Here is a 12,999-nt window from a genome sequence, read left to right on the forward strand (position 1 = left end):
ACGATGGTTCAGGGTTAGTATAGAGACAGCAGTTACCCCGCTACAGGATCCAGTACGATGGCTCAGGGTTAGTATAGAGACAGCAGTTACCCCGCTACAGGATCCAGTACGATGGCTCAGGGTTAGTATAGAGACAGCAGTTACCCCGCTACAGGATCCAGTACGATGGTTCAGTGTTAGTATAGAGACAGCAGGTACCCAGCTACAGGATCCAGTACGATGGCTCAGGGTTAGTATAGAGACAGCAGTTACCCAGCTACAGGATCCAGTACGATGGCTCAGGGTTAGTATAGAGACAGCAGTTACCCCGCTACAGGATCCAGTACGATGGCTCAGGGTTAGTATAGAGACAGCAGTTACCCCGCTACAGGATCAGGGCTAGTAGAGACAGCAGTTACCCAGCTACAGGATCCAGTACGATGGCTCGTGGCTCGTCCAGGTCCTCTGATATCAGGATTTTCCTCATGGTTCCGTTGAGGCGTGTCACCTCGATGCGGTCCGTTCCCGTGTCCGTCCAGTACAGGTTCCGGGCGATCCAGTCCACAGCGATGCCGTCAGGATGGTTCACCTAAGAGAGAAGATCAGGTTAGGATGGTTCACCTAAGAGAGAAGATCAGGTTAGGATGGTTCACCTAAGAGAGAAGATCAGGTTAGGATGGTTCACTAAGAGAGAAGATCAGGTTAGGATGGTTCACCTAAGAGAGAAGATCAGGTTAGGATGGTTCACCTAAGAGAGAAGATCAGGTCAGGATGGTTCACCTAAGAGAGAAGATCAGGTCAGGATGGTTCACCTAAGAGAGAAGATCAGGTCAGGATGGTTCACCTAAGAGAGAAGATCAGGTCAGGATGGTTCACCTAAGAGAGAAGATCAGGTCAGGATGGTTCACCTAAGAGAGAAGATCAGGTCAGGATGGTTCACCTAAGAGAGAAGATCAGGTCAGGATGGTTCACCTAAGAGAGAAGATCAGGTTAGGATGGTTCACCTAAGAGAGAAGATCAGGTTAGGATGGTTCACCTAAGAGAGAAGATCAGGTTAGCGTCGTTCTGGAGGCAGCTCTGCAGAGAAGTAAACAAATGTAGTATCTATCTGGCCCAGCTGTTAGTGATCTCTACTGTTACCAAATGAGGTGACTATCTGGCCCAGCTGTTAGTGACCTCTGCTGCTGTTACCAAATGTAGTAACTATCTGGCCCAGCTGTTAGTGACCTCTACTGTTACCAAATGAAGTAACTATCTGGCCCAGCTGTTAGTGATCTCCACTGTTACCAAATGTAGTAACTATCTGGCCCAGCTGTTAGTGACCTCTGCTGCTGTTACCAAATGAAGTAACTATCTGGCCCAGCTGTTAGTGATCTCTACTGTTACCAAATGTAGTAACTATCTGGCCCAGCTGTTAGTGATCTCTACTGTTACCAAATGTAGTAACTATCTGGCCCAGCTGCTCGTGACCTGAGGTCAGGATGACTGACCTGTGAGGTGACTATCTGGCCCAGCTGTTAGTGACCTCTGCTGTTACCAAATGCAGTAACTATCTGGCCCAGCTGTTAGTGACCTCTGCTGTTACCAAATGCAGTAACTATCTGGCCCAGCTGTTAGTGACCTGAGGTCAGGATGACTGACCTGTGAGGTAACTATCTGGCCCAGCTGTTCGTGACCTCTGCTGCTGTTACCAAATGTAGTAACTATCTGGCCCAGCTGTTAGTGACCTCTGTTGTTACCAAATGTAGTAACTATCTGGCCCAGCTGTTAGTGACCTCTGCTGTTACCAAATGAGGTAACTATCTGGCCCAGCTGTTAGTGACCTCTGCTGCTGTTACCAAATGTAGTAACTATCTGGCCCAGCTGCTCGTGACCTGAGGTCAGGATGACTGACCTGTGAGGTGACTATCTGGCCCAGCTGTTAGTGACCTCTGCTGTTACCAAATGCAGTAACTATCTGGCCCAGCTGTTAGTGACCTCTGCTGTTACCAAATGCAGTAACTATCTGGCCCAGCTGTTAGTGACCTGAGGTCAGGATGACTGACCTGTGAGGTAACTATCTGGCCCAGCTGTTCGTGACCTCTGCTGCTGTTACCAAATGTAGTAACTATCTGGCCCAGCTGTTAGTGACCTCTGTTGTTACCAAATGTAGTAACTATCTGGCCCAGCTGTTAGTGACCTCTGCTGTTACCAAATGAGGTAACTATCTGGCCCAGCTGTTAGTGACCTCTGCTGCTGTTACCAAATGTAGTAACTATCTGGCCCAGCTGTTCGTGACCTGAGGTCAGGATGACTGACCTGTGAGGTGACTATCTGGCCCAGCTGTTCGTGACCTGAGGTCAGGATGACTGACCTGTGAGGTAACTATCTGTCCCAGCTGTTAGTGACCTGAGGTTAGGATGACTGACCTGTGAGGTGACTATCTGGCCCAGCTGTTAGTGACCTGAGGTCAGGATGACTGACCTGTGAGGTGACGATGAACTGAGTGTCAGAGCCGTCCAGGTAGGACCTCCTGATGGCCCGGACGTCGTCGTCCGTCCAATAGATGTGTCCGTCCACCGGGTCATAGTCGATGGCGATGGCATGGCGGATGTCGTCCGTCGGGAGGATGATGTCGGTGAAGTCGGGCGTATCCAGGGAGATGCGGCGCAGGTCAGTCCGCCGGGCCAGGAGGAGGAGCTGTGTGGGACCTGGAGGGGGGTGAGAGAGGAGAGGACACGATAACACCACAGGAGGGCTGACTGGGGACACGATAACACCACAGGAGGGCTGAGTGGGGACCCGATAACACCACAGGAGGGGGCTGAGTGGGGACACGATAACACCACAGGAGGGGGCTGAGTGGGGACACGATAACACCACAGGAGGGCTGAGTGGGGACACGATAACACCACAGGAGGGCTGAGTGGGGACACGATAACACCACAGGAGGGCTGAGTGGGGACACGATAACACCACAGGAGGGGGCTGAGTGGGGACACGATAACACCACAGGAGGGCTGAGTGGGGACACGATAACACCACAGGAGGGCTGAGTGGGGACACGATAACACCACAGGAGGGCTGAGTGGGGACACGATAACACCACAGGAGGGGGCTGAGTGGGGACACGATAACACCACAGGAGGGGTGGAGAGAGAGAGAGAGGGAGAGGGATATACAGGAGGGTGAAGAGATCCAGTGCCTAGCAACAATAGCATCCAGTGCCTAGCAACAATAGCATCCAGTGCCTAGCAACAATAGCATCCAGTGCCTAGCAACAATAGCATCCAGTGCCCATGTGAACTACGTAGTGACTCAGTACTTAAGAGGGGGGGGGGACCAGCACCAACCCTACAGCTGAAAGGGTTAACCCAGGCAGTAGGAACCAGCACCAACCCTACAGCTGAAAGGGTTAACCCAGGCAGTAGGAACCAGCACCAACCCTACAGCTGAAAGGGTTAACCCAGGCAGTAGGAACCAGCACCAACCCTACAGCTGAAAGGGTTAACCCAGGCAGTAGGAACCAGCACCAACCCTACAGCTGAAAGGGTTAACCCAGTAGGAACCAGCACCAACCCTACAGCTGAAAGGGTTAACCTAGGCAGTAGGAACCAGCACCAACCCTACAGCTGAAAGGGTTAACCTAGGCAGTAGGAACCAGCACCAACCCTACAGCTGAAAGGGTTAACCTAGGCAGTAGGAACCAGCACCAACCCTACAGCTGAAAGGGTTAACCTAGGCAGTAGGAACCAGCACCAACCCTACAGCTGAAAGGGTTAACCCAGGCAGTAGGAACCAGCACCAACCAACCCTACAGCTGAAAGGGTTAACCCAGGCAGTAGGAACCAGCACCAACCCTACAGCTGAAAGGGTTAACCCAGTAGGAACCAGCACCAACCCTACAGCTGAAAGGGTTAACCCAGGCAGTAGGAACCAGCACCAACCCTACAGCTGAAAGGGTTAACCAGGCAGTAGGAACCAGCACCAACCCTACAGCTGAAAGGGTTAACCCAGGCAGTAGGAACCAGCACCAACCCTACAGCTGAAAGGGTTAACCCAGGCAGTAGGAACCAGCACCAACCCTACAGCTGAAAGGGTTAACCCAGTAGGAACCAGCACCAACCCTACAGCTGAAAGGGTTAACCCAGGCAGTAGGAACCAGCACCAACCCTACAGCTGAAAGGGTTAACCCAGGCAGTAGGAACCAGCACCAACCCTACAGCTGAAAGGGTTAACCCAGGCAGTAGGAACCAGCACCAACCCTACAGCTGAAAGGGTTTAGGAACCAGCACCAACCCTACAGCTGAAAGGCAGTAGGAACCAGCACCAACCCTACAGCTGAAAGGGTTAACCCAGGCAGTAGGAACCAGCACCAACCCTACAGCTGAAAGGGTTAACCCAGGCAGTAGGAACCAGCACCAACCCTACAGCTGAAAGGGTTAACCCAGTAGGAACCAGCACCAACCCTACAGCTGAAAGGGTTAACCCAGTAGGAACCAGCACCAACCCTACAGCTGAAAGGGTTAACCTAGGCAGTAGGAACCAGCACCAACCCTACAGCTGAAAGGGTTAACCCAGGCAGTAGGAACCAGCACCAACCCTACAGCTGAAAGGGTTAACCCAGGCAGTAGGAACCAGCACCAACCCTACAGCTGAAAGGGTTAACCCAGTAGGAACCAGCACCAACCCTACAACTGAAAGGGTTAACCCAGTAGGAACCAGCACCAACCCTACAGCTGAAAGGGTTAACCCAGGCAGTAGGAACCAGCACCAACCCTACAGCTGAAAGGGTTAACCCAGGCAGTAGGAACCAGCACCAACCCTACAGCTGAAAGGGTTAACCCAGTAGGAACCAGCACCAACCCTACAGCTGAAAGGTTTAACCCAGGCAGTAGGAACCAGCACCAACCCTACAGCTGAAAGGGTTAACCCAGGCAGTAGGAACCAGCACCAACCCTACAGCTGAAAGGGTTAACCCAGGCAGTAGGAACCAGCACCAACCCTACAGCTGAAAGGGTTAACCCAGGCAGTAGGAACCAGCACCAACCCTACAGCTGAAAGGGTTAACCCAGGCAGTAGGAACCAGCACCAACCCTACAGCTGAAAGGGTTAACCCAGTAGGAACCAGCACCAACCCTACAGCTGAAAGGGTTAACCCAGTAGGAACCAGCACATACTCCCCTCCCTCGCCCTGTTAACTGGGGGAACTGAACCACAACATGTCAATGAAAGCCGAGGAGAGACAGATGACCAGGGCTGGGAATCAGTGAATGGAGTAGAGGTGTTGCCATGGAGACCAGAGGTCAGCCAGCACCACCACCAGCTGCTCAACACCTCAGAAAGGGAGGGAAAGGAGAGAGGAAGATCAGTGGTGTAGGGCTCAGAAGAGGGGGGGGGCTGTGGTGTAGGGCTCAGAAGAGGGGGCTGTGGTGTAGGGCTCAGAAGAGGGGGGCTGTGGTGTAGGGCTCAGAAGAGGGGGGCTGTGGTGTAGGGCTCAGAAGAGGGGGGCTGTGGTGTAGGGCTCAGAAGAGGGGGGCCTGTGGTGTAGGGCTCAGAAGAGGGGGGCTGTGGTGTAGGGCTCAGAAGGGGGGGCTGTGGTGTAGGGCTCAGAAGGGGGGGGGGCTCTGTGGTGTAGGGCTCAGAGGGGGGGGCTGTGGTGTAGGGTTCAGAAGAGGGGGCTGTGGTGTAGGGCTCAGAAGAGGGGGGGCCTGTGGTGTAGGGCTCAGAAGAGGGGGCTGTGGTGTAGGGCTCAGAAGAGGGGGGCTGTGGTGTAGGGCTCAGAAGGGGGGCTCTGTGGTGTAGGGCTCAGAAGGGGGGGGCTGTGGTGTAGGGCTCAGAAGAGGGGGCTGTGGTGTAGGGCTCAGAAGAGGGGGGCTGTGGTGTAGGGCTCAGAAGAGGAGGGGGCTGTGGTGTAGGGCTCAGAAGAGGGGGGCTGTGGTGTAGGGCTCAGAAGAGGGGGCTGTGGTGTAGGGCTCAGAAGAGGGGGGGGGCTGTGGTGTAGGGCTCAGAAGAGGGGGGGGCTGTGGTGTAGGGCTCAGAAGAGGGGGGTGGTGGTGTTGGGCTCAGAAGAGGGGGGGGGGTGGTGGTGTAGGGCTCAGAAGAGGGGGGGCTGTGGTGCAGGGCTCACCGTCTCTGCAGGTCTTGCTGTCCTCTAGCAGCTGGACTCCGGTGGGACAGGCACACTGGTAGTGAGGTGTAATAGGAGACAGGAGACAGAGCTGGGAACAGCCTCCGTTGTTCACGGAGCATGGTGAAGACACTGTTCAGGAAGGAGACGACATGCTGTCAGAGGACTACAGACACCATTATCCCTGCTGTCAGAGGACTACAGACACATCACACACCATTATCCCTGCTGTCAGAGGACTACAGGCACATCACACACCATTATCCCCGCTGTCAGAGGACTACAGGCACATCACACACCATTATCCCTGCTGTCAGAGGACTACAGACACATCACACACCATTATCCCTGCTGTCAGAGGACTACAGGCACATCACACACCATTATCCCTGCTGTCAGAGGACTACAGACACATCACACACCATTATCCCTGCTGTCAGAGGACTACAGACACATCACACACCATTATCCCTGCTGTCAGAGGACTAGACACCATTATCCCTGCTGTCAGGGGACTACAGACACATCACACACCATTATCCCTGCTGTCAGAGGACTACAAACACATCACACACCATTATCCCTGCTGTCAGAGGACTACAGACACATCACACACCATTATCCCTGCTGTCAGAGGACTACAGACACATCACACACCATTATCCCCGCTGTCAGAGGACTACAGGCACATCACACACCATTATCCCTGCTGTCAGAGGACTACAGACACATCACACACCATTATCCCTGCTGTCAGAGGACTACAGGCACATCACACACCATTATCCCTGCTGTCAGAGGACTACAGGCACATCACACACCATTATCCCTGCTGTCAGAGGACTACAGACACATCACACACCATTATCCCTGCTGTCAGAGGACTACAGACACATCACACACCATTATCCCTGCTGTCAGAGGACTACAGACACCATTATCCCTGCTGTCAGGGGACTACAGACACATCACACACCATTATCCCTGCTGTCAGAGGACTACAGACACATCACACACCATTATCCCTGCTGTCAGAGGACTACAGACACATCACACACCATTATCCCTGCTGTCAGAGGACTAGACATCATTATCCCTGCTTTCAGAGGACTACAGACACACACACCATTATCACTGCTGTCAGAGGACTACAGACAGATCACACACCATTATCCCTGCTGTCAGAGGACTACAGACACATCACACACCATTATCCCTGCTGTCAGAGGACTACAGACACTTCACACACCATTATCCCTGCTGTCAGAGGACTACAGACACATCACACACCATTATCCCTGCTGTCAGAGGACTACAGACACATCACACACCATTATCCCTGCTGTCAGAGGACTACAGACACTTCACACACCATTATCCCTGCTGTCAGAGGACTACAGACACATCACACACCATTATCACTGCTGTCAGAGGACTACAGACACCATTATCACTGCTGTCAGAGGACTACAGACACCATTATCCCTGCTGTCAGAGGACTACAGACACATCACACACCATTATCCCTGCTGTCAGAGGACTACAGACACATCACACACCATTATCCCTGCTGTCAGGGGACTACAGACACATCACACACCATTATCACTGCTGTCAGAGGACTACAGACACCATTATCCCTGCTGTCAGAGGACTACAGACACATCACACACCATTATCCCTGCTGTCAGGGGACTACAGACACCATTATCCCTGCTGTCAGAGGACTACAGACACATCACACACCATTATCCCTGCTGTCAGAGGACTACAGACACATCACACACCATTATCCCTGCTGTCAGAGGACTACAGACACATCACACCATTATCACTGATGTCAGGGGACTACAGACACATCACACACCATTATCCCTGCTGTCAGAGGACTACAGACACCATTATCCCTGCTGTCAGGGGACTACAGACACCATTATCACTGCTGTCAGAGGACTACAGGCACATCACACACCATTATCCCTGCTGTCAGAGGACTACAGACACCATTATCACTGCTGTCAGGACTACAGACACATCACACACCATTATCCCTGCTGTCAGAGGACTACAGACACATCACACACCATTATCCCTGCTGTCAGGGGACTACAGACACATCACACACCATTATCACTGCTGTCAGAGGACTACAGACACCATTATCCCTGCTGTCAGAGGACTACAGACACATCACACACCATTATCCCTGCTGTCAAAGGACTACAGACACATCACACACCATTATCCCTGCTGTCAGGGGACTACAGACACATCACACACCATTATCACTGCTGTCAGAGGACTACAGACACCATTATCCCTGCTGTCAGAGGACTACAGACACATCACACACCATTATCACTGCTGTCAGAGGACTACAGACACATCACACACCATTATCCCTGCTGTCAGAGGACTACAGACACCATTATCCCTGCTGTCAGGGGACTACAGACACCATTATCCCTGCTGTCAGAGGACTACAGGCACATCACACACCATTATCCCTGCTGTCAGGGGACTACAGACACCATTATCCCTGCTGTCAGAGGACTACAGACACATCACACACCATTATCCCTGCTGTCAGAGGACTACAGACACATCACACCATTATCACTGATGTCAGGGGACTACAGACACATCACACACCATTATCCCTGCTGTCAGAGGACTACAGACACCATTATCCCTGCTGTCAGGGGACTACAGACACCATTATCACTGCTGTCAGAGGACTACAGGCACATCACACACCATTATCACTGCTGTCAGAGGACTACAGACACCATTATCCCTGCTGTCAGAGGACTAGACACATCACACACCATTATCCCTGCTGTCAGAGGACTACAGACACCATTATCCCTGCTGTCAGGGGACTACAGACACCATTATTCCCGGTTGTCAGAGGACTACAGGCACATCACACACCATTATCCCTGCTGTCAGGGGACTACAGACACCATTATCCCTGCTGTCAGAGGACTACACACACATCACACACCATTATCCCTGCTGTCAGAGGACTACAGACACATCACACACCATTATCCCTGCTGTCAGAGGACTACAGACACATCACACCATTATCACTGATGTCAGGGGACTACAGACACATCACACACCATTATCCCTGCTGTCAGAGGACTACAGACACCATTATCCCTGCTGTCAGGGGACTACAGACACCATTATCACTGCTGTCAGAGGACTACAGGCACATCACACACCATTATCCCTGCTGTCAGAGGACTACAGACACCATTATCACTGCTGTCAGAGGACTACAGACACATCACACACACCATTATTTTAGCCGGCCAACCTCTGCAGTAGTTAGCCGGCCAACCTCTGCAGTAGTTAGCCGGCCAACCTCTGCAGTAGTTAGCCGGCCAACCTCTGCAGTAGTTAGCCGGCCAACCTCTGCAGTAGTTAGCCGGCCAACCTCTGCAGTAGTTAGCCGCCAACCTCTGCAGTAGTTAGCCGGCCAACCTCTGCAGTAGTTAGCCGGCCAACCTCTGCAGTAGTTAGCCGGCCAACCTCTGCAGTAGTTAGCCGGCCAACCTCTGCAGTAGTTAGCCGGCCAACCTCTGCAGTAGTTAGCCGGCCAACCTCTGCAGTAGTTAGCCGGCCAACCTCTGCAGTAGTTAGCCGGCCAACCTCTGCAGTAGTTAGCCGGCCAACCTCTGCAGTAGTTAGCCGGCCAACCTCTGCAGTAGTTAGCCGGCCAACCTCTGCAGTAGTTAGCCGGCCAACCTCTGCAGTAGTTAGCCGGCCAACCTCTGCAGTAGTTAGCCGGCCAACCTCTGCAGTAGTTAGCCGGCCAACCTCTGCAGTAGTTAGCCGGCCAACCTCTGCAGTAGTTAGCCGGCCAACCTCTGCAGTAGTTAGCCGGCCAACCTCTGCAGTAGTTAGCCGGCCAACCTCTGCAGTAGTTAGCCGGCCAACCTCTGCAGTAGTTAGCTATCAATGCTAAAGGGATTGCAAAAGGGTTAGCATAACTCATAACTAGTCAAAACAAACATGTTCTTCTAAATATTAGCTAGCATTTATGAGGCCAGCGAACACGTTCCTCACAAGCTAGGAACGCATTTCCTCCAACGGTATCATTTTATGGAGATTTGTGGGTGGAGTGCTGATGAGTAGCCCTCCACGCGCTTTCAGTAGCCTGATTGGTCCAAACTGAGGAGAAATCCACACAGTGCATCCCTGACCACCTCCTGAAGTGGTCAGACAGATCTGACCACAAAGCCACTCACCGTCTTTTCAATGTGATCTCTTGTATTCTGATAGCAGAAGTTGCATAGAAGTGTCAAGAGTCGACACGACCCTGCAGACAGCTGTGCATGCAGGGGAAGGGGGCTGTAACAGCAGGGTCATTGACGTGTAGCAGGTCCCCTCTGCACTGTGACAAATTATCTGAATTAAACCTCAGAGTACAGGGCTTTACTGTCCAAGACCATCACAAATCTTCTGTTGTCCTAGACCCAGCTAGCCGATCATAGATCTATTGTCCTAGACCCAGCTGGCCGATCATAGGTCTATTGTCCGAGACCTAGCTAGCCGATCATAGCTCTATTGTCCTAGACCCAGCTGGCCGATCATAGCTATATTGTCCGAGACCTAGCTAGCCGATCATAGATCTATTGTCCTAGACCCAGCTGGCCGATCATAGATCTATTGTCCTAGACCCAGCTAGCCGATCATAGCTCTATTGTCCTAGACCTAGCTAGCCGATCATAGCTCTATTGTCCTAGACCTAGCTAGCCGATCATAGCTCTATTGTCCGAGACCTAGCTAGCCGATCATAGCTCTATTGTCCGAGACCTAGCTAGCCGATAATAGATCTATTGTCCGAGACCCAGCTGGCCGATCATAGGTCTATTGTCCGAGACCTAGCTAGCCGATCATAGCTCTATTGTCCTAGACCCAGCTGGCCGATCATAGCTATATTGTCCGAGACCTAGCTAGCCGATCATAGATCTATTGACCAAGACCTAGTTAGCCGATCATAGATCTATTGTCCTAGACCCAGCTGGCCGATCATAGATCTATTGTCCTAGACCCAGCTGGCCGATCATAGATCTATTGACCAAGACCTAGTTAGCCGATCATAGCTCTATTGTCCGAGACCTAGCTAGCCGATCATAGATCTATTGTCCTAGACCCAGCTGGCCGATCATAGATCTATTGACCAAGACCCAGCTAAAGGGTCACAGATCTGTTGTCCTAGACCTAGCTAGCCGATCACAGAGGAGGAAGACCGGCGACCGGGCCCTGAACATTCTATGTTTTGGATAGGAGCATGTCATTCACAGTGAGTGGGACCAGTGATTAGGCTGTGTGTTCTTACGTAGCGGCTGTCTCTTCTGGCTGTAGACGTGTATATCCATGGGAGAGAAGATGTCCGAGTGGACTTTCTTCCGATCCTCCCCGGTCTCTTTCTGACACGAGTGGATGGAATGGGTGTTCCAGTCGGTCCAGAAGAGAGTGTCCTCGTACAGCGTCAGAGCGAAGGGGTGAGGGAGATCTCCCTTAACCACCACCTCCCTGGAGACACAGAGACAGACACTAGTTTAGTACTGTGGTAACAGTAGTCCTCCCTGGAGACACAGAGACAGACACTAGTTTAGTACTGTGGTAACAGTAGTCCTCCCTGGAGACACAGCAGACAGCAGCTACAGCCCGCCCCCTACAGCCCGCCCCCTACAGGAAGTAAACATTTCACTGTGAGGTCTACTACACCTGTTGTATTCAGCATTTCACTGTAAGGTCTACTACACCTGTTGTATTCAGCATTTCACTGTGAGGTCTACTACACCTGTTGTATTCAGCATTTCACTGTGAGGTCTACTCCACCTGTTGTATTCAGCATTTCACTGTGAGGTCTACTACACCTGTTGTATTCAGCATTTCACTGTAAGGTCTACTACACCTGTTGTATTCAGCATGTCACTGTACGGTCTACTACACCTGTTGTATTCAGCATTTCACTGTGAGGTCTACTACACCTGTTGTATTCAGCATTTCACTGTAAGGTCTACTACACCTGTTGTATTCAGCATTTCACTGTAAGGTCTACTACACCTGTTGTATTCAGCATTTCACTGTAAGGTCTACTACACCTGTTGTATTCAGCATGTCACTGTGAGGTCTACTACACCTGTTGTATTCAGCACACGTGACAAATACACTTTGATTTGAATAAAACACATATGTCTTGATTCCATCAGTAGTCACACCCCTGAGTCCATACATATTAGAGTCCCCTTGGACAGTGATTACAGCAGTGAGTCATTCTGGGTAATTTTCTAAGAGCTTTGGACACCTGGATTGTACAATATGTGTATATTATATATTTATATTTTAATTCTTCAAGTTGGTTGTTAATCTTTGCTAGAGGGCCATGTTCAAGTCTCGCCGTAGATTCAAGCCACTTGAACGAATCAGGAACGTCTGATTTCATCTGAACACATCCCCTGTATATATGTGACCTTTTTACATTTACATTTAAGTCGTTTAGCAGACGCTCTTATCCAGAGCGACTTACAAATCATTATAAACAAATAACAAAGGGAAAGGGTTCTAACCGTCCTGCTAAACGCAGTAATACATTGAGAGGTCGTCACGTTTTGGGTGATGACAGCTCCAATACAGATATAATACATTGAGAGGTCATCACGTTTTGGGTGATGACAGCTCCAATACAGATATAATACATTGAGAGGTCGTCACGTTTTGGGTGATGACAGCTCCAATACACCGATACAGATAGAATACATTGAGAGGTCGTCACGTTTTGGGTGATGACAGCTCCAATACACCGATACAGATAGAATACATTGAGAGGTCATCACGTTTTGGGTGATAACAGCTCCAATACAGATAGAATACATTGAGAGGTCGTC

At 51.2% G+C, this 12,999-nt stretch overlaps 1 protein-coding gene across 1 annotated transcript; it reads right to left on the bottom strand.

Moving 5' to 3' along the window:
* Positions 1 to 378: 378 nt before the first annotated feature.
* LOC124028763 (low-density lipoprotein receptor-related protein 6-like) lies at positions 379 to 11,650 on the bottom strand. The gene is made up of 4 exons (XM_046340736.1): positions 11,445 to 11,650; positions 6,089 to 6,220; positions 2,443 to 2,669; positions 379 to 568 (listed from the first exon to the last, which is right to left on the bottom strand). The coding sequence occupies exons 1-4, from the start codon at positions 11,482 to 11,484 to the stop codon at positions 395 to 397; spliced, it is 573 nt and encodes a 190-aa protein (XP_046196692.1). The 5' UTR covers positions 11,485 to 11,650; the 3' UTR covers positions 379 to 394.
* Between the last annotated feature and the right edge of the window lie 1,349 nt (positions 11,651 to 12,999).

Source organism: Oncorhynchus gorbuscha, unplaced genomic scaffold, assembly GCF_021184085.1.
Source record: "Oncorhynchus gorbuscha isolate QuinsamMale2020 ecotype Even-year unplaced genomic scaffold, OgorEven_v1.0 Un_scaffold_4817, whole genome shotgun sequence".
NCBI classification, from domain to species: domain Eukaryota; kingdom Metazoa; phylum Chordata; class Actinopteri; order Salmoniformes; family Salmonidae; genus Oncorhynchus; species Oncorhynchus gorbuscha.

Excerpts from the sequence above, each read along its gene's own strand:
- LOC124028763 (XM_046340736.1), bottom strand. The coding sequence starts at position 11,484 with ATGGATATACACGTCTACAGCCAGAAGAGACAGCCGCTAC. Across the intron at positions 2,670-6,088 it reads CAGCAAGACCTGCAGAGACG|GTCCCACACAGCTCCTCCTC; the intron begins GTGAGCCCTGCA and ends ACCCCCCTCCAG. Across the intron at positions 569-2,442 it reads AGTTCATCGTCACCTCACAG|GTGAACCATCCTGACGGCAT; the intron begins GTCAGTCATCCT and ends CTTCTCTCTTAG.